Source organism: Cricetulus griseus, chromosome 3 (assembly GCF_003668045.3).
Source record: "Cricetulus griseus strain 17A/GY chromosome 3, alternate assembly CriGri-PICRH-1.0, whole genome shotgun sequence".
NCBI lineage: Eukaryota > Metazoa > Chordata > Mammalia > Rodentia > Cricetidae > Cricetulus > Cricetulus griseus.
This window is the reverse complement of record NC_048596.1, coordinates 21,983,909-22,005,534: the sequence shown is the minus strand read 5'-3', so window position 1 is coordinate 22,005,534 and position 21,626 is coordinate 21,983,909. Positions and strand designations below refer to the sequence as shown.

The 21,626-nt window shown below is 37.6% G+C and overlaps 1 protein-coding gene across 2 annotated transcripts in view; it reads right to left on the bottom strand.

The window, feature by feature from the left end:
• Positions 1 to 9,591: 9,591 nt before the first annotated feature.
• LOC100752358 (cytochrome P450 2C26-like) overlaps positions 9,592 to 21,626 on the bottom strand; it is a 36,371-nt gene continuing 24,336 nt past the window's right edge. For both annotated transcript variants that reach the window (XM_027407413.2, XM_035443079.1), the window contains 4 exons: positions 18,924 to 19,065; positions 13,925 to 14,112; positions 10,973 to 11,114; positions 9,592 to 9,773 (listed from right to left, as the gene is read on the bottom strand). In XM_027407413.2, the coding sequence (XP_027263214.1) occupies positions 9,592 to 9,773; positions 10,973 to 11,114; positions 13,925 to 14,112; positions 18,924 to 19,065 (654 nt within the window). The remainder of the gene's footprint in view (positions 9,774 to 10,972; positions 11,115 to 13,924; positions 14,113 to 18,923; positions 19,066 to 21,626) is intronic.

Here is a 21,626-nt window from a genome sequence, read left to right as displayed (position 1 = left end):
ACCCATAGAGACTAAGTTACAAGGAGGGCTGGGGTTGGGGAGTGAACATGTGTCTCCCTGGGAAAGGGAAATAGAATTTATTTTTTGTGGACTGGAGATCCCTGTATATGAGAACAGGATGGATCAGGTGGGAGAGGGAGGGACAGGGAGGGAGTACATGGAGGGAAAAATGGAACGAGGAAATGCAGGGGGCAATGTGGAAATCTAATGCAATGGAAATTCCCTGGAACATATTAGGGTATCCCTAGTATGTTTTTCTGAAACTAAATCCCAAGCTTACAATATTACCAACGAAGACTTGGGAGACAGATGCTGGGCTGAAAACAGCTAGCAATGAAAGCCCAAGAAGCAAGCAGCTCACATTACTGCTTAGTCAGCATCTCAGAAAGGTAAGTGTCTCTTCCACTGTCCCAAAACAAAAAAGGCACTAAACTCAGCCCCTCCTCACTACTTCCTTGTGTTTTCCTATCCATTTTACAGACTCCCTCTTACTCTCTATAGCTGCTTCCTGTCAAATAGTTGCTGGCTGTACCTCTTGATCTAATGTTGATTTTATTTAATTAATGCTATCTCAGGGATCACAGTAGAATATCCCACAACTCTAGTGAAGACTCCAAGTAATGGAGGATACAGAGCCTAACCAGGTCATCTTCTGTAACCAGGCAAGTTTCCCAGTGGTAGGATTGGGACACCAATCCAAACACAAAGCTTTTGACCCATACCTGTCCTGCCTCCAATCTGTGCTGGGGTAAAAGTGGCTCAGAGCTTATGGGAGTGTCCAACCAATGACTCCTCTATTTGAGGCCCAAGCCACAAGAGGCAGCCCATGCCTGACACTGCCTGGATGGCCAGGAACTGGATGCTGGCTGGCTCAGAGACCTAGGGTAGAACCAAACACAAATGACTCCACCCCCTAAAAAGTCAATGAAATGATTCCTAATGGTTTTCACCTATACTCATAGATTGGTGCCTTACCCAGTCATCATCAGAGAGGTTTTCTCTGGTAACTGATGGGGGCAGATGCAGAGACTAACAGCCAAACATTATGCAGAGCTTGAAAAACCCTGTGCAAGAGTGAGAGAAAGGATTGTAGGGGTCAAGAACACCAGGAGAACAGAGCCCACAGATTCAACTAAGTAGTGTTCATGGGGGCTTGCAGAGACTAAAACAGCTGTCACAGAGCCTACATGGGTTTATGCTAGATCCTCTGAATACCGGATGTGATTGTTTAGCTTATTTTTTATGGGATTCTTAACAGTGGGAGTAGTGATGTCTCTGACTTTTTGCCTGCTCTTGGGACCCTTTTCCTCATAGTAGGTTGTCTTGTCCAGCTTTGATATGAGGTGTTGTGCCTAGTCTCATGAGATCTTGTTATGCTGTGTTTGATTGATATGCCTAGGAGGCCTGTTCTTTTCTGAAACAAATAGTAGGGAGTGGGTCTTAGTGAGAAGGGAGGTGGAAGGGGACTGGGGGGAAAATAGAGGGCGTAGAGGCTATATTCTGCATGTATTGTATGATACTAGTAAATAAAAATAATTAAAATGTTACCTTTTAGCATTGTAAAATGTTAAAGCAGGGCACAACCCCCACCCTATGTGTTTATTTCTCCCTGCAATTTGTCCTCACTGTATTTTTCTATAGGGTGCTTCTGCTCTGGTTAATGTTTATCTGTTTCAAATACAAACACTGACAGCTACTCCAGTGGAAGCTCAAAGAGCTTTCTTACTGTCTTTCACCTTACATTCTCTTTTGTGTTTGGGAAGGGGAAGGTAGGGGGTACATGATTAGGTGCTGTTTGAGAACAAAAACATCCATGTAGAGGCCAAAGGTATTCCTTAGGTGCTGTTTCTCAGGAATTCATCTTGTTTGTGGGACTCTATCAGAGACACTAGGACCTAAATGTGAGTAAGCAGTTATCCCAAGGGATCCTCGTGTCTCTGCCTCCTAAACACTGGGATAACAATTATATGCTACCATGCCTGGACGGTGATTGAATTCTTTCCCCAGGACTACCTGTTTACATGTTCTCTTCTCCCCCTTACATGGATCAGCATGATATGTTGAGAATCTATGTTGTTTTGTTTCTAGCCTGAACAGTAATAAAAGTCTGAGCAAAGACTTTTATCAATCAAAAGACCTTATTATTGATAACACCCATAAGATAATTTACTATGAATTATCATAAGATAATAAATACTTGGTGTTATAGGTTTTTAATTCTTTAATTACTACTCATATTTACATATCCATCTCCCCATTCCCTTGCCCTCCAATCCTCCCATGTTCGCCCCCATCTCCCAACCCACACCCAACTCCTCCCCAGGGATAGTGAGGCCCTCCATGGAGGACCTTCAAGTCCATCATATCATTTATGGGAGGGACCTCGTCCTACTTGCTGTATCTGGGTTGCAATAGTATCCCTCCATAGGTAATGGGTTCCCAAAGTCCATTTGTACTCTAGGGTTAAACACTGGCTCCACTGTTAGAGGTCCCCTAGACTGTCTTGGCCTCCTAGCTGGCACCCTCATTTAGAGGGCTTGGTTTCGTCCAATTCTGTTTCCCCAGTACCTCTGGCAGTGTGGATTATACACTGGAAATCCTTTTCTCTATGTCTAAAAATCATATATGAGTGAAAACATACCATGTTTATCTTTTTATGATTGAGTTACCTTGTTCAGGACGGTTTCTTCTAGTTCCATCATTTGCCTGCGAATTTCAAGATTCCATTGTTTTTTTTTCCCACTGGGTAGTACTCCATTGTGTAAATGTAACACATTTTCTCTATTCATTCTTCAGTTGAGGGGCATCTAGAATGCTTCCAGCTTCTGGCTATTACAAATAATGCTGCTGTGAACATAGTTGAACATATGACCTTATTGTTGAGTGTGCAATCTTTGGGTATATGCCCAAGAGAGAAATTGCTGGATCTTGAGGTAGAATGATCCTGAGAAACCACCATACTGACTTCCAAAGTGGTTGCACAAATTTGTACTCCCACCATCAATGGAAGAGAGTTCCTCTTTCTCCACATCCTCTCCAGGATAGATTGTCATTGGTGTTACTGATTTTAGCCATTCTGACAGGAGTAAAATGGTATTTCAGAGTGGTTTTGAGTTGCATTTCCCTGATGGCTAAGGATGTCGAGCACTTTTTCAAGTGTCTTTTAGCCATTTTGGATTCCTATGTTGAGAATTCTATATTGAATTCTGCACTCCAACATTTAATTGCATTGTTTGGTGTTTTGGTGGCTAGCTTCTTGAGTTAATTGTATATTTTGGTGATCAGCCCTCTGTCAGATGTGGGGTTGGTGAATAGCTTTTCCTACTCTGTGGGTTGGGATTTTCTTGATGACTGTGTTCTTTGCCTTATAGAAGCTTCTCAGTTTCAGGGGGTCCCATTTGTTAATTGCGATCTCAATGTTTGTGCTACTGGTGTGATGTTCAGAAAGAGGTCTCCTGTACCAATTTGTTCAAGGGTACCACCTACCTTCTCTTCAAGGATGTTCAGTTTGGCTGAATTTATGTTGAGGTCTTTGATTCATTTGGATTTATGTTTTGTGCATGGTTGTAGATATGGACCTAACTGCAATCTTCTACAAGTCCAAATCCAGTCATAGCTACACCATTTGTTGAAGATACTTTCTTTTTTCCATTTTATAACTTTAGCTTCTTTGTCAAAAAATCAGATGTACATATGTGTGTGGGTTAATATCAGGGTTTTCAATTCAAATTCATTGGTCTATCTGTCTATTTTTGTGCTAATACCAAGATGTTTTCAGGACTATGGCTCTATAATAGACCTTGAATTCAGGGATTGTGATGCATCTGCAAGTTCCTTTATTGTACAGGGTTGTTTTGTCTATCCTGGGCTTTCTGTTTTTCCATATGAAGTTGAGTATTATTCTATCAAGGTCTGTGAAGAATTGTGTTGGCATTTTGATGGGGATTGCGTTGAATCTATAGATTTCTTTTGGCAAGATTGCCATTTTATCTATGTTGATCCTACCTTACCAAGAGTATGGGAGATCTTTCCATTTTATGACTTCTTCTTTAATTTCTTTCTTTCTTGGTTCCCAGACTGATACCTGGGAAACCAACAGGGGACTGATCCAGAACCCTTGAATGTGGATGTCAGTGAGGAGACCTTAGAATTCTATGGGACCTCTTGTAGTGGTTCAGTACTTATCCCTAGCATACGAATGGATTTGGGGAGCCCATCCCACATGGAGGGATACCACCTGAGCCTAGACACAAGTGGGTTGGCCTAGGCCCTATCCCAATGAATAAGACAGATTTTGAAGACCCCATATGGAAGGCCTCACCCTCCCTTAGGAAGAGAAAGGACAAGGGATAGGTAGGGTGTTAGTTGGGGGGCAGGGGAGGAGGGGAGGAAAAGAGACCTGGGATTGACATGTAAAATAATTTTCTTTTTAATTAAAATAAAAAGAAAAACAACAAACAAAGAGAATATATAATTTTCTTTCTTTAAAGACTCAAGGTTCTTACTATACAGGCCTTTCACATTTTTTGTTAGTGTTACCCCAAGATATTTTACATTGTTAGTTGCTATTGTAAAGGGTGATGTTCCTCTGACTTTGTTCTCAGCGAATTTATCATCTGTATATAGTAGGACTACTGTTTTTTTAGTTAATCTTGTATCCTGAAACATTGCTGAAGGTGTTTATCAGAAGTAGGAGTTCCCCGGAAGACTTTTTCAGGGTCACTTATATAAACTATCATATCATATGCAAATATTGAATGTTTGACTTCTTCCTTTCCAACTTGAATCCCCTGATCTCCTTTTCTTTCCTTATTTCTCTAGCCTGAACTTCAAGAACAATATTGAAGAGGTATGGAGAGAGTTGGCAGCCTTGTCTTGTTCCTGATTTTACAGGAATTGCCTTGAGTTTCTCTTCATTTAGTTTGATGTTGGCTGTAGGCTTGCTGTATATTGCTTTTATCATGTTTAGGTATGTTCCTGTTATTCCTAATCTCTCCAAGACCTTTATCATGAATGCATGGTAGATTTTGTCAAAGGCTTTTTCAGCATCTAGTGACATGATCATATGGTTTTTCTTTTTCAGTTTGATTATATGGTGGATTACATTGATGGATTTTCATATGTTGAACCATCCCTGCATCCCTCAGATGAAGCCTACTTGATCATGGTGGATGATTTTACTGATGTTTTCTTGAATTTGCTTTGCCAGTATTTTATTTGCTTCAATGTTCATGATGGAGATTGGTCTGTAGTTCTCTTTCTTAGTTGTGTCTTTGTGTGGTTGGGGGACCAGGGTAATTGTAGCCTCATAAAAAGAGTTTGGCAATGACCCCTCTGCTTCTATTGTGTTGAACCCTTTGAGGAGTATTTGTATTGGCTGTTCTTTGAATTTCTGGTAAAATACTGCACTGAAACAATTTGGCTCTCAGCTTTTTGTTGTTGTTGTTTTGTTTGGAGACATTTGATAACTCTTTCTATTTCATTAGGTATTATAGGTCTTATTTAAGTTGCTTATCTTTGATTCAGTTTTGGTAAGTGATATCTATCCAGAGAATTGTCCATTTCCTTTAAAATTTTCAATTTGTGGAGTACAGGTTTTCATAGTATGACCTAATTATTCTCTGAATAACCTCAGTGTCTATTGTTATGTCCCCCTTTTCATTTATGATTTTGTTAATTTGCATATGCTCTCTCTGCCTTTTGGTTAGTTTGGATAAAGGTTTGGCTATCTTGTTGATACTCTTGAGAATCAAGTCTTTGTTTCATTGATTCTTTCTATACTTTTCTTTGCTTTTTACTTGATTGATTTCAGCCTTCAATTTGATTATTTCCTAGAGTGTACTCCTGGGCAAGTTTACTTCTTTTTGTTCTAGAGCATTCAGGTGTGCTGTCATTTCTCTAGTGTGACTATTCTCCAGTTTCTTTATAAGGGCACTTAGTACTATGAAATTTATCCTTAGCTCTACTTTCATAGTGTCCCATAAGTCTGGGTATGTTGTGTCTTCATTTCATTTGAATTCTATGAAATCTTTAATTTCTTTTTTATTTCTCCCTGGCCTACAAGTGATGCAATTGAGCATTGTTGAATTTTCTTGAGCTTTTAGGTTTTTGGCAATTTGTGTTGTTGTTAAATTATAGCTTTAAGCCATGGTGATCTATAAATATATGGGGGATTATTTCAGTTTTTTGGTATCTGTAGAGGTTTTCTTTATTAATTAGTATGTGGTTGATTTTAGAGAAGGTTCCATGTGGCACTGAGAAGGTATGTTCTTTTGTGTTTGGATGGAATGTTATAGCTGTTGGTTAAATGCAAATGGGTATAACAAGAACTTGGAGACTATAAAAGGGAAATCGAAGAAGATTCCAGAAAATGGAAAAATGTCCCATGCTCTTGGATAGGTAGGATCAACATAGTAAAAACAGCAATTTTACCAAAAGTAATCTATAGATTCAATGAAATCCCCTTCAAAATCCCAGAACAATACTTCACAGACCTTGAAAGAACAATACTCATCTTTATATGGAAAAAACCCATGGGAGCCAAAACAGCCCTGTGCAATAAAGGTAATTGTGAAGGCAACACCATCCTTGATTTCAAGTTCTACTATAGTAATATAGTAAAGAAAAGAGTTTTGTATTCATACAAGTACAGAGAGGTAGACCAATGAATGGAAATAAAAACCCTGATATTAATCCACACACCCATGAATATCTGATTTTGATATTCATGAATGTCAGAGAAGCTAAAATTATACAATGGACAAAAGAAAGCATCTTCAACAAACAATGCTGGCATAACTGGATGCTGACATGTAGGTATTGCAGATAGATCCTTATCTATTGCCATTCACAAAACTTAAGTTCCAATGGATCTAACAACTCAACATAAATTCAGCCACACTGAACCTCTTAGTGAAATGTACCATTGAATAAATTGGTACAAGAGATCACTTCCTGAACGTAACTACATTAGCACAGACACCGAGATCGACAATTAGTAGATGGGAACTACTAAAACTGAGAAGCTTCTCTAATGCAAAGGACACCATCAACAAGATAAAATAGAAGTCCACAGAATGGAAAAAGATCTTCAACAACCTCACATCTGGCAGAGGACTGATTTCCAAAATATACAAAGAAGTCAAAAGCTAGTCAGCAAAACACATAATGATCAAATTAAAAAGTGGGGTACAGAATTAAATAGTGAATCCAGAAAAGAGGAACTTAAAATAGCTGAAAAACTATTAATAAATTGCTCAACATCCTTAGCCATCAGGGAAATGCAAATCAAAGCAAGTCTGGGATATCATCTTACACAAGCCAGAATGGGTAAAACTTAAAAAAACACCTATGGCAGTCTGTGCTAAAGAGGATGTGGAGAAAGGGGAACACTCCTCTACTGCTGGTAGGAGTGCAAACTTGTGAGGCCACTTTGGAAATCAGTATGGTGGCCTCTCAGGAAAATGGGAATCAGTCTACCTCAAGATCCATCAGTTCCACACTTAGGCATATATGGAAAGGATGCACATTCATACAACAAGTATATCTGTTCACCTACGTTCATAGCAGCATTCTTTGTAATAGCCAGAACCTGGAAGTAACCTAGATGCCCCTCAACTGAAGAGTGGATAAAGAATATTTGGTAAATTTACACAATGGAACAAAACGAATGAAATCTTGAAATCTGAAGGCAAATGCATAGAACTAGAAGAAACCATTCTGAATGAGGTAACCCAGTCAAAGAAAGACTAGCATGGTATGTACTCACTCATATATGGATATTAGATATAGAACAAAGGACTACCAGCCTACAATCCCCTCCTCCAGAGAAACTAGGAATCAAGGAGGACCCTAAGAGAGACACATGGACCCCTGGAGAAGGGTAAAGTGACAAGAGCTCCTGAGCATGGAGGGCAGGATGGGGGAAGGTGGGAAAAAGAGAAGGCAAGAAGAGGAGGGGGAGAGGAGAACATGAGGGATCAGGAAGACTGAGCTCAGGGAAGAATAGTGGAGAGCAAGAAAAGATACCTTGTTAAAGGGAGCCATAATAAGTTTAAAGAGAAATCTTGCTCAAGGGAAATGACCAGGGACCCATAAAGATGACCCCAGCTAAGAATCTAAGCAATAGTAGAGATGCTACCTTAAATTCCCTCCCCCTATAATGAGATTGATGACTACCCTAAATGCCAATCTAGAGCATTCATGCAGTAGCTGATGGATGCAGAAGCATACGCTTACAGCTAAGCTCCTGGAATCCTTTTAGAGAAGGAGAAGGGATGAGAAAAGAGGTCAAGACCATGAAGGAGAAACCCACAGAGATAGCTGACATGACGAAGTGAGAGCACAGGGATCCCAGTCATAAAGAGGAGAACCAGCACTGGAGCAAACTAAGCCCTCTGAATGTGGGTGCTAGTTAGGAGGCCCAGGCAATCTATGAGGCCTCTCAAAGTTGAATCAGTATTTATCCCTAGTGCACAAATGGACTTTGGAAGCCCATTCACCAAGTAGGGTTACTATCTGAGCCCACATACACAGAGGAGGGCCTAGGCTCTACCCCAAATGATGTGACAGTCTTTGATGATTCCCCCATGGAAGGCCTCACAATCTTGGGACATGGGTGTGGAATGGGATGTGTGGGTCGGTGGAGGGCATGTGAGGATGGGAGGGAGAGGTAACTGGGATTGATATCTAAAATAAGATTGTTTCTAAATTAAATAAATACATTTAATTAAAAAAACCCAAATACTCCAATTATTTTAAGTGATGCTCAGCCAAAGAACTTTGATACCTTCCTCTTCACATCCTGTTTTGCATGTATGTATGTGGGTATGCAGATGTGTGTGCATAATCAGAGGCATATATGGAAGAGAATGTATGTACTTGTACATACACATATGTGGAAGTCAGAGGTGAACTTTTGGTGTTATTTGGAAGATAACAAGCTTGCTTTTTGAGAAGGGGAAATGGGACTCACTAATTAGGCTTGGTTGGGTGTCCAGCAATATTGAAGAATCTCATGTTCTGTCTCCCCAGTATTGGTATAACAAGCACATACCACCATGCCTGGCCATTATATACATACCAGAGATTAGATTTAGGTTTCAAGTTTGTGTGGCAATCACTCAAGTGAAGGAAACATCTCTCTAGCACTCACCCTTGCATTCTCTACCCTTCACAGTATGTAGTCCAGCACGATGTGTTGGGAACTGTGTTTTCTTTCATTTCTTAATTAAATTGTATGCTACTCTCAGAACAAGTACACTACTAAAATACATTTATTATTTAAATCATGAAGAAGAAAAATGACAATGAATTATATTATTACATTAATTATATAACAGTAAAGTTCTATTTTAGCTCAAGACAAGAAACATTAGCCCAAGGGACAATAACACTGTTCAAAGAATAGAAAATAGCAGTATATTTGTGCAGTGACTCGAGAAATTTCAAAATTATTGACAGGTGTTTCTTGGGATATGACAGAATGGGAATAGATAAGAGGGGAGGAAGGACACTTTGTCCCTGATGGAATGAAGGTCTAGAGGGGATTGCAGAAAACAACAGAGTCTGGGCCAGGAAGCCTAATCTTCTTTACACTGGAATGAAGCAGAGCTTGTAGGGGGGTGGCAGAGAGCCAAATCCATTTAGCGCTGGGGTTGTATCTATGTCCTTTGGTTGAACCAAAGATTTCAGCTTAAAGTTCTGTAAAATGGTGGTCAGGAATAGAAACAGCTCCATATGTGCCAGACCCTCTCCTGCACACATCCGTTTTCCTAGGGGAAAATGTCAAAAGAGATTATTATTATTGTTTGAAAATGTGAGAATCACTGTACTTGTAACTGACACAGAGGCTATGAATGAAGGGTAAGTTATTGGCTGGGTTGGTAGAAAGATGGCTACATGAAAGAACAGATACCTAGGCAAATAGAAAAATGTGGAACAAAGTGGTTGTCCAATTAACCTACACTATTGAAAATTACATTGTTTAAAAATACTTTTTAGTTAGGTGTGGTTGTTCACATCTGTAATCAGACTGCCTTGGAGACTGAGGAAGATGGATTCTGTGTTCATTATCAAAAATAACAAAGCTAATATATCAAACATATCAAAACATATCAAAAATAACACATACAATGGCAGCATGCACAATGAAGATGCTGACTCAATATCCCTTACTCTCACCCTGAATAAGAAGGAACAGGGTTCTCGATCATTTGTGCTGACAGAGTGTCCTGCCACATCGACAATGTCTCCATCATCTCATGAGATCTAGAAGCTTCTGTCATTCTGAACTGTGTAAAAATGCTCTAATCTAATATCTCATGAACTTCTTTTAATGATATGTGACTTCTTTTTATAATTCTTCATTAACCATGCTTTGAGGAAGCAAAGAATTCATGTATTATAATGTTGCTCCATTTTTGGCATTAACATATAAAGTTTGTGTGATAAATGTGCTGATTTATTCATAATAATCCAGAGATCTGGGAGACCTTCTCATTGCCCTAGTCCAATTGATAATTGATAAGTATTGTTCATTCAGGTGTTTACGAAGGCCACTTGAGACTTTGAAGAAGTGTCTGTGTATTTGGCGACATGTAATTACATAGTTGACCAAGAAGGTGATTGACACAGCAAAACAGACACGAATGTAAGTTATAATGTCTCCATTTTCATTGTGAATGAAAAAAAAAGTTTAAATGGAGTTTGCTTTCTTTGGTATTACTGTGATGTAGCTAAAGGAAGAAAACAAATAGTCTGCATTCTATCTTTCTCAATTTTGAACAATGATTAAACAATCAAGGCTTCATTTCAATATCCTGACATGGAAGGAATCTCTTTTTCATGACAATGCATGAACACTGAAAATCATACCCCTGATCATTGCAAGTCTTCTGGCCATTAGGGAGCCACTATGTAAGCCTTCACAGATTCTCATGTCAATGGATTCATGGAAATGAATTTCTCTCACCTATTGAAAAAGGCACGAAGTAGTCACTTTTCTTGAAGTTTCCATCCTTATCTAGAAAGTGGCCAGGGTCAAATACCTCTGGGTTGGGGAATTCCTTGCTGTCAAGCAGCACTGATGTCAGTGATGTGATTACCATTGTTCCCTATAACAACACACAGAGAGAAATCAAGGTACAAAAAGATCATAGGGCTAAAACACATTAGGGAAATAACCTAGTTCACTTTCAGCTCCATAGTTGGGATAAGATTCAAAGAACAGTAGGAAACTTTTAACACAGAGAGCAGATTTGGAGCATGGAAGATTTTGAGGCCAGGCATAGTGGTGAAGCTAAAGAGCCATCAGTGACATTTCACATGAGTACTTAAGCTAAAACTCCTGAGTCTCTTCTTCCTTTCCTTCAGATTAGACTCATGCTTCTCTGACTACTGTCTGATATAACTCATCACATCTGTCTATATACCCCACATATGAATAATGTTCCAGATGGAATAGTTCATTGAGTGTTTTGAACAGAATAGGAGACCATTCATTAAGAATAATGTGGAAAATTTGGGAAGAAAAATATGACTCCTTTCTTCTCATTTACAGAATCGATCCATCTATCTGTCTATCTAGATATCTATCTATCTATCTATCTATCTATCTATGTGATAAGAAGGTAAGTGTAGGGCTAAGTACCAGAGTAGATGTGTGCAGACATGTATCCAATCTATCTATATGAATGCACAGAAACAAGCAAAGAAATGCACATATGTCTATGTGTCACACAACAGGATGAAGACTATTTGGGAGAAGGAAAGGAAGTAATGGAATGGGAGGATATGGAGAAAATAAAATAAAATCCAAATAAGATGAAGGGTAAGTTATGATGTCATGATCTGATGACAGCTGAATCAATATAACTTCGGAATATATACAGAAATTGCTGTAGCTGGTGTTTACAAGGTCTTATCAACTATCACAAAAACCAACCTTATATTATGTCAAAGTTTCTGTGATCATGGTCTAAAAGCTTTTACAGGGTGGCCACACAAATTAGAATGTGGCTAAACTAAATACGTTTATGTTATTAAACCAAAAAGACTGACATGTCTAAATTACATGAAAATTAAATTCTAGTGTCAATAGGACTTGAATGAATTATACCCATAAGCATCTGTTTACATGCTGCCTGTGACTGCTTCTCTGCTATAATGACAGCATCTCTAAAGGGCCAGCACATTTCTTATGGACTAGAAAGCCTGAAATCTACCAGAACAATTATGGACAAGATCATTGGTTCCTTCATATCTTATTAGTTCTGTTGAGATCAGTGACTCCATTCTGATAAAAAAAAAAAAACCACTTATCCAATTTTCAGAAGGGAGAATCAGCTGTGAAATAGCCAGATGTTTCATAAAGGAAAAGAATGCTATATTCTACTGGAATAGACCCCAAAGACACCAGTCATAACATCATCCACCAGCAGAGGACAATGGGATATAAGTTTAGCTGAGGCAATACTCCCCTTAAAATGGGCATTAAACCAAAGGAACCTATGAGAGGATATACTGTTCTAAACTTTTTCTTTGTTCAACTTATCATTTAGTTGGGATAATGACATAAGCCTAACCCAGTTTTATATATTAGCCATAGGCCTCAACAGTCTTAACTCAGGAGTGTTATTTTTAGCCAAACAGAGCACACTTGCCACCGAACCCATATACTAAACCTGTTTTCACAAATCCATTTCTGCATGAAAAAATTAGTTCCTTCATCACTACATAATGTTAGTAACTGGAACCTTACCAATGTCTTTTTGACAGACCCCACTCTGAAGAAATACAAGACTTTCCAGGAGCGAGCAACTTCATCCTTTATGAATGAAGATATTCTTATAAAAATTCTGAATTTTTCATCAGTAGTATCTGGCACACAATAAGAAATTTTATAGTGTCTTCAATGTAGAACTAAGTGGCCACAGAAATGAAATAAGTACAAACAGAACCAAATCAGGGAATGTTTTTAACTTAGTTTTGTGCCAACAACTTGGTTTTAATACAAAAATTCTACCAACCACGAGGAAGAAAAAAATATGGACAGAATTTTGTTAACATAGAAGTCATAAGAATTATGTGGTAGGGAAAAACCAATATACTTATATGTTTGCAACATGTACAGCCAGTGATCAAAAAGGAAATAATACATAGAACCAAAAATGGGTTCAGAGGGCTGTTTTGAAAAAAATGGACAGACTTTTGAGAATAAAAATGATCTCAATGTAAAACTCTGTTTTCCTGGGACATGCTCATTTATAATTGGATCCCGATAAAGTGCCTCTTGTATCCTTATGAAAATTAGAAAAAAACTTTTCATCTGATCTACACAACTATCTTTGTATTCCTAAAACATCAAACTTGATAGGGAGATATTAAACTTACAATTGTCATTCTCATGAGAAATGTGACAAGTTATGTGCTGTGGAATAATCCTTTTGCACACTGTGAAGATTTGCCACACAGATAGACTAATAAAATGCTGATTGGCCAGTAGGCAGGCAGAAGTTGTAGGTGGGACAACCAAATTAGGAGAATGATGGGAAAAAGAAAGGGCAAATAAATGATTGAATGAAGTAGCTTTATTATGGAGTTGAAGATTTCAGGATATAGATTCTTTCCATTTTGAAGATATTTTTCTCATAATGATGAAAATCTAGAAAAGACTTTTAGGATTTTGACAAAATATTTGAACATTCAGACAGAAAAACCTAAGGTTGGCCCAACAGTTTTTGGAAGAGAGAGCAAATGTGGAAGTATCATTACCAGATATCTGTGTATCTGCAGCAGTGCTGCCTTCAGATCATGGAGCAGTACAAACCACAAGCAGCCCTGGGTGGCTCAGAGGACTGGAACCACACTGTGAACCTGGGAGCATCAAGAGGACACAGGGGCAGCAGAGAAGAGACAAGCTTACCTTAGGGATGTAGTAGTCCCTGAATTTAATGTCATTGGTCACTGCATGGGGCATATTGGTGGGGACCAGTTTTATGACTCTCTGGACCTCATGAACCGTGTCATCTGTGTAGGGCATATGGCTCCTGTCCTGCATGGAAGGGCTTCGGTCTCTGCCAACCACTTGATCAATCTCTTCCTGTACTTTAGCTGGTTGGTCACAGTGAGAAATGGAGGGATAGAAAAGTGACATTTTTGGCACAGTGTCAGGCCATACACAGCATAATGTAGGTGTTCTAAGAGAATTATAAATGTTCATTATTTCATTTAAGGGTAAAATTATTTATACATATATTTATGCAGAAATGCTGTATAGTAGGTTTATATTACTATCTTTCTGTATACATATTTTAATGTCTCAGCATATAATTTTTATTTAGTAGCCTTAATGGCAAATAAAGCATAAGTAATTAAAATTATCATGTAAAACAATGTAGTCACAATGTTTTAGACTGTGGTAAAGGACATGAGAAGTCAGATAGTAAATCTCTATCTAAATACAGAGTTCTCTTACAGTCACATTCTATTCTGTGTATATTTATGAGCTTGTGTATTTGTTGCATGTATACAATATAAGTCTTTTTTTTCTCACATCATATTGAACAAATTGAAACTCTTCAACTATTTCTGAAATCTATTCATATATTTTATATGCCCACACATGTACAACATTTATGTCTTTCAGAAATGGGAAATGGATTTTTCAGTTTTATCTACATCATCTATATGAACAAGCATATGCAAAACACATAACCTTCCCTTTAACCCTCACTTCATTGCCAGTAGCATATTGGGACCTCTTGAAACTGAAAAGCTTCTGTGTGGCAAAAGACACCATCATTAGGACAAAAATGGCAGGCTACAGAATGGGAAAAGATTTTTGGCAGCTACACATCTAATAGAGAGTTAATATCCAAAACATATAAACAATTCAAGCAACAAGACACCAACAAATCCAATAACCCAATTAATAAATGGGATAAAGTTATTAGCAGACAGTTCTCAAAAGTTGAAACTCAAATGGCTGAGAAAAACTTAATAAGCTTAGAAATATGATCAAAAACCTTTGTCATCAGAGAAATGCAAATCAAAACTACTTTGAGATTTCATCTTACACCCAACAGAATGGAGAATATCAGTTTTTAAAAAGTGACAGCTCATGCTGGTGAGGATGTGGATCTAAAGGAATATTTGTCCATTGTTGGTGGGAATGCAAACCTGTACAGCCACTATGGATATCAATGTGACAAGCATTAAGGAAGGTGGGAACCAAGCTACATCATGATGCAGCTATACCACTCCTGGGGATTCATCTAACAATTGCTTCATCCTATCGCAGAAATACATGCTTGTCCATGTTCATTGCTGCATTATTCATAATATCCAGGAATTAGAAACAATGTAGATGTCACTAAACAGAAGGATAGATGGAATTTTAATGTGATACATTTATTCAATTAAGTCTTACTTAGCAACTAAAAAAGAATAAAATCATAAAATTCTCAGGTAAGTGGATGAATCAAGAAAAAACACCCTGAGTTATATAATCCAGACCCAGAAAGACAAATAAGGTATGTATCCACAAACATGGATATTACTTGTTAAATCAATGATAACAAAGCTGCATTCTCTAGAACCACAGAGGTTAGATGTAAGTACGTGGCTATGGATAACAGATAGATCTTGTTAGGAAAGGGAGTTCGAATAGATAAATATGGACATATGGGGGGAATTAATTGGGAAGGGAGACAGGCATGAAGGAGGGAATAAGGGAGAGACAGTTAAAATTCAAGACCATTTGAGGGATAGAATGGAATCTTAATACAGTAGAAACTTCCTAAATATATATTTGGAATATATATGAAGGTGACATAATGAAATAGCCAAATATTTAGGAGACAGAGCCCCAACTGAACATCCCTTGTCATCAAATGAAACTACTAGTACTAGGGTATCAAAAGCATTCTGTGAAATCCCCAAACAACCAAGGCTATTGCCAAGACAATGGGTTGCTCTCCACAAAATGACAGCTAGACCCCATTGATGAAGTAACACTTACACAATCTGTGAACATGGAGAAGTCAAACAAATGCCTATATAGAACCTTCACCCCTATGTTCCAGCATCTTAATACAAGAATGTACTCTGCATACTATCAAAAGAGAAATATAAACACCAACCCAACCACAAACCCGTTGATCAACAATGGAGTCTTGCCTCTATGACATGACAGGACAAATGTGGCATAAAACATGTGGGAATAACCAACCAAGAACTGAGTTGAATTAAGGCCAACCCCATGATATGAAACCCATTCCTGAAACTGCTTGGGTGGCCAATAATGGGATATTAGACAGCTCAGAAACCTATGGTAAAACCAAATTCTTCTTTTCTAAAAATAAAAAACAACATCAAAACAGCAATTAAATGACTCCTAATGAAACCATGATATACTCTTAGATCAGTGTCTTGCTTAGCCATCTTTAGAGAAGATTTGTCTTGCAGCAGGTGGCAAGAAACAGAGAAGCACTTTACTAGACATTATATAGAGAATGAGAGACCTTGTAATATTTAGCCCTAAGTAGAATGTCTCCATCAAATCCCTCATCTCAGGGATCAGAGAAACCTATTATATAGGAGGCACAAAAGTATGAACGAGAGGGGATGGAGAATATTAAGAAAACTGAGCCCTCTAAAGTCAAAATAATCAAAGAATATTTGAACTTACAGAGACTGAAGCAACATGCACAGGGCCTGGGTAGGTCTGCACAGTCTTTTACATATATAGTATGGTTTCCAGTTTGTTGCTTTTATGGGATTTGTTGTTGTATAAATGAATGGGTGTTGTTTCCTGTGCCTTCTCTTGTGTTCTTTTCCTCTGTTTGTTTGCCCGATTCTGATATATTTTGTGTCATATTATATATATACATATATATATATATGTATATATATAATGTAGAAGCCTAATTGTTTTCTAGTGAGTCAGGAAAGAAGTGCATCTAAATGTGAGAGAGACGGGGAGTAACAGGAAGGAATAAAGAGAGGGGAAAGTATAATCATAACACATTATGCAAGGAAAAGTCATTTTAAATGAAAACAGGAGAACAGCAGTTTGGACTATAATACTTTGTTGTAACAATATCCATTGTTAGATTAATTGTAGTTACATATATATTATTAATTATCATGAAAATTATTATTGTTTTCCATTATTAGCAGTGTTTTGATAAATGGATACATTCTTATTTTTTGTAATTTTCCATTTCTTGAGTTAGAATTATACTGGAAATTTAAATAGATATTTTTAAATTCTGGAAACATACACTTAATAAAATGAGCATTATACTACAAATTGTTTTTCTTTCACCCCTCACTGTATTTGTGAAACTCCTACAGGACTCACATGGTAAATACTGAATTGGGAGCTTCCTAGACCTGGTACTCAGCAACCTCTCTGATAACCTCACCTACCCATAAGAGCCATTCAGATACCTGGAGTCCATGACTTCCTGTGACTTTACTTCAGATATTAGTATGAAAAAATTCTCACAAGTATCATGAAGAAATAGTAAGTTGAATAAAAATTATGGCAAACCTAGAGTTCTCATCTCCACTAAGCCAGCTGATCTGGTGAATTCCGGTGTAATCTTGACAAGAATAGTTTACATGCAACTGAGGGATCTCTCTGAAGGGCTTCATGCATCTATTCAGTCTTAAAACTCTATGAGTCTGTCTTGGGTGAATGTTTTGAATATATTCAGATTAATACATAGAAAATATTTTCTATTAAGGTGGTAAAATAAGAAATGCTGATTTATTCCTTTTATCTGGAGGATAGACCCTGCTGATCACATTCTTTGAATAAAACAGAAAGGGCACTGACATGCACAATTCTGGGATTCAAATGTTGCCAGCTTCCTCTTTGATCCCCACACATTACTCATCCCTGTGAATCATAAATGTGTCAGGTAAAGGGCTTGTTTGACTTAGTTTCTTTTAATAATTTAGTTTGCTAGAGGGGGTTCACCTGCTGAATGGGAATAGGAAGGGAACATCAGCAAGGCCAGCATCCTGTAGATAGCATTGTTCTCTACTAAACTTCCATTGCGTTGGAACAAAAGTCTTCAGGGTCCTGTAGATACAGATTCAAAGGTAGTTTTTTTTACAACATGCATGTTTATCTAACATTTGTGTTTCAACGTCATATTTCCTGCTCTATATTTTTCTTATTCCTCATACTGTTGTTTCAGTAATTTGGTGAAGCCTTCTGGATTGCTTGTTGCTTTCTCTTCTTATCCTAAAAATATACATTTTGATACATATTTCTGCTTTTATCATGCAGTATATGTTGGGCACAGGAGAGAGGGTGTGTTTCATATATGCTGGAACACTGGAGCTGTTTTAAAGTACAATGTAAAAGGACACACTATTGGTAGAGTTGAAGTAAATCATTGGACTTCTGAAGTGATAAAATTTCTTAATCTACATTTTCTGCATCAATGGGAAATGTCTTAGAGGATCTAAATATTTAGGATACTTCTCAAAGTGAACATTATCTCACACAGTCTCAGAAATTTCTATACTTTCTGCTTACGCTTCAGAGAGGTGAGTTTTCTTTTCTCCATCCCAAAGTTAGATTCATCTGAATGAGGAAAGGAAACTAAAAGATTTTAGCTGATCTAAACACATGGATTTTAAGAAGAGAACATGTTTCCACAGGGCAATGTACCCTGGCCATGCCTGTAGCTGTTTACCCTCCAGAGAACTCAGACACGAAGCAGAATTTGATTGCTCTTCAGACAGTCAGAAACCATTTCTCTTAGTCATCTCTCCATTACAGCCAGTGAGTGGCACAGAAGGTGAAGCTCTGAGACTTCTCTAAGAATAACAACACACATGACACTAGAAGTGTCTTTCCACCACAAGACAGGAGCACTGTGGGTCACTACCTGTGTCCTTACCTGTGACATGTGGGTGCTTCAGCAGGAGCAGGAGAGCATATCTCAGCATTGTGCTTGTTGTCTCTGTCCCAGCAGCAAACAGATCACTCACAGTGATTGTCAGATTTTCAAGTGAAAGTTCAGATTGTTGATTGTGGATTGACTAAGAATAATTTGATGCCAAAATTTTATAAATTATTTATTAGCACATCTACCTAATGTCTGTACAGTTTTACAAAAGCTTATGTATTTGTTACTGAAAGTGTAAAATTTAAAATAAAACTCCATAGCTCCCATTCCAAATGGTTATTGTAGCTGTATAGAAATTTACTGAGTTGTATACAGTTTGTTCTAGTTAACTTGACATGGTGTTTTATTTATGTACAAGTTTATTCATAATAAGACATCTACAAAATTTTTGTTTTACATTGGTGCCAACAAAGATCCCGGAAAATAGATTAGAGGAGAAATTATCATATGATTTCAAAGACTATGCACAGATTTTTATAACTTTCACGATTATTCCTGAGTATCCTAACTCTTGCATTGATGTGATTATCTTCGCATAAGTATATACAGTTTTGTACTTTTATGCCTTAAAAACATGAAGGAAACATTTATTCATTTTCTATTTCCTCCTATCAAAACCACATGAAGAAGAATGTGTGGTAGGTCTAATCTTGGGTTACATGACCCAGGACAAGTAAAAGGCTACATCCTTTTGATCCCTTGGCCAATAGAGCCATGTGTATCTTTAAGTATCACAGGTCATTGCCAATATCCTTGGCTAGTCTCCAGAACTTGACAGTAAAACCCCGTTTTGTTGATACTATATATTTCAGTCACAGAACACAAAGAAATCAATCTGATACTATTGGCTAGTATTTGTGGTGCTGGAATGTGCTATGTGTGCTACTGGGGGAGAAAAGTTATTCTCAGTCTCACCCAGCTGTGAACCTGTAAGTTACAACAATGTCTGCCCTGATAACAATGCCCAGTAGTGAAATAGTTACACCAATCCACTTTCTCATTTAATCTAAGACCCACTTCTTTATGTAAGACCCATATATACATGGTTAAAGAGGGTTACAATTGGTAGTCAAATCCATTAGTCCAATGGACTAATGGGCACAGTGTTAAAATGATCCTTAATGACATACTAATATATCCATAGATGAGAACTCTCTCACTTTTTCATCACAGAAAATTCTCCTTACAGAAGGTGACAATTAATACAGAGACACCCAACTGTTCAATGTGCAGAGAACAAAGTATTCTAACTTGATCACTCCTAAATCATGACACACTCCTCCCCAGAAGACTGAAGTATCTTGGAGAAGAGGGGACATTAATGTCAAGAGCCATAAGTGATCAATAACATCAAGGAAGCAATGTTTTCTGGACCCAAAAGGACAGATGAACATGAGACCTTGCAGTGACTGTGACCTGCCCAAAAACTGTGTAGGCTTCATCCAATAAAAACCCAGCACAAAGTGTAGAGAGGAAATAGGAAATCCAGCCTCTAGAAGATTAGCTTCTGGAATGGGAGAGTCAATTTCCTTCAATGATGTGACTCCTGGTAGGTTGACCATATGACAGGCCTGAGGTTAGTTGAGCAACAGAAAATGGACTCAGTGGTGGAAAGTAGGAAAAAACAGAAATGACAATGTTTGATAGGAAGAGATTAGAGGATGGAGTGGAGGATAAAAAAAGTTGAAGTTATGCTCAAATTGCATCATATGAGATTCTCAAAGAATAAACAAATATTGCAAATTAAATTAAAACAGATGTATCAAACATAAAACACTTTTTAAAAAAATCTTATTGAAGAGCTTCAGTGATGAAAGTAGTGAAGTGTTGACAAAAAATCCATATGAAACCCAAGAGAGCTTTGATAGCCGGGAATTAAAATAAACATCTATGACCAAGATTTTTACAACTGAGTTCCAAGATTGCTCCTTCTAAAGGAAGGGTCTTCAGCAAGTGATGACAGAACCAGCAATATAATTACATGAATAGAAACATTCTGGAAGAGTAAAATTGGGATAAGTTTCTGCTGGTGGTTGGTGGTACACAACTTTAATCCCAGTACAGGGGAGGCAGAGACTTGCAGATCTCTGTGAATTCCATGCCAGTCTGGTCTACAGAGCAAGCTCCAGGACAGGCTCCAAAGCAATACAGAGAAACCCCGTCTCAAAAAAAAAAAAATAAAAAACAAAAATACAATAGGAGTAAGCCTCATTCCTTCTGATTTGGACTTATAGATTTCAGAACAAATTACCAAAAACATAGATAAACCAGATTTCATCCATGACAAAAATAATACATTCATGACATAATTAAGAATGTGAAAAGGACAATGAACAGGATGTAAATATGTTTCCATGTCATTTATATGGAAATGTTAGTACCTAGATACACACACAATCCTGTAGTTCCATGGAAACAATGGAAAAAATATTGGAATAAAAATTCTCTGTAGACACAGGAAGACAAAACAGCACCGTAAAGAATGTCCATTTTCACTGTTTTTTTAAACTACCCATCAAATCTGTGCTGAAGTACCACTTCATACTCGCTGAGTTGATGTTCATAATAAAGTTTCAAAATTAGAACTCTTTGCACATATTTGGATCTCAAAGATACAAAAGAGTATATTAATGTGACTATTTTAGCAGTTGGTCAAGAAAGAAATGTATTATCAATTGACTCAGATACCCCATT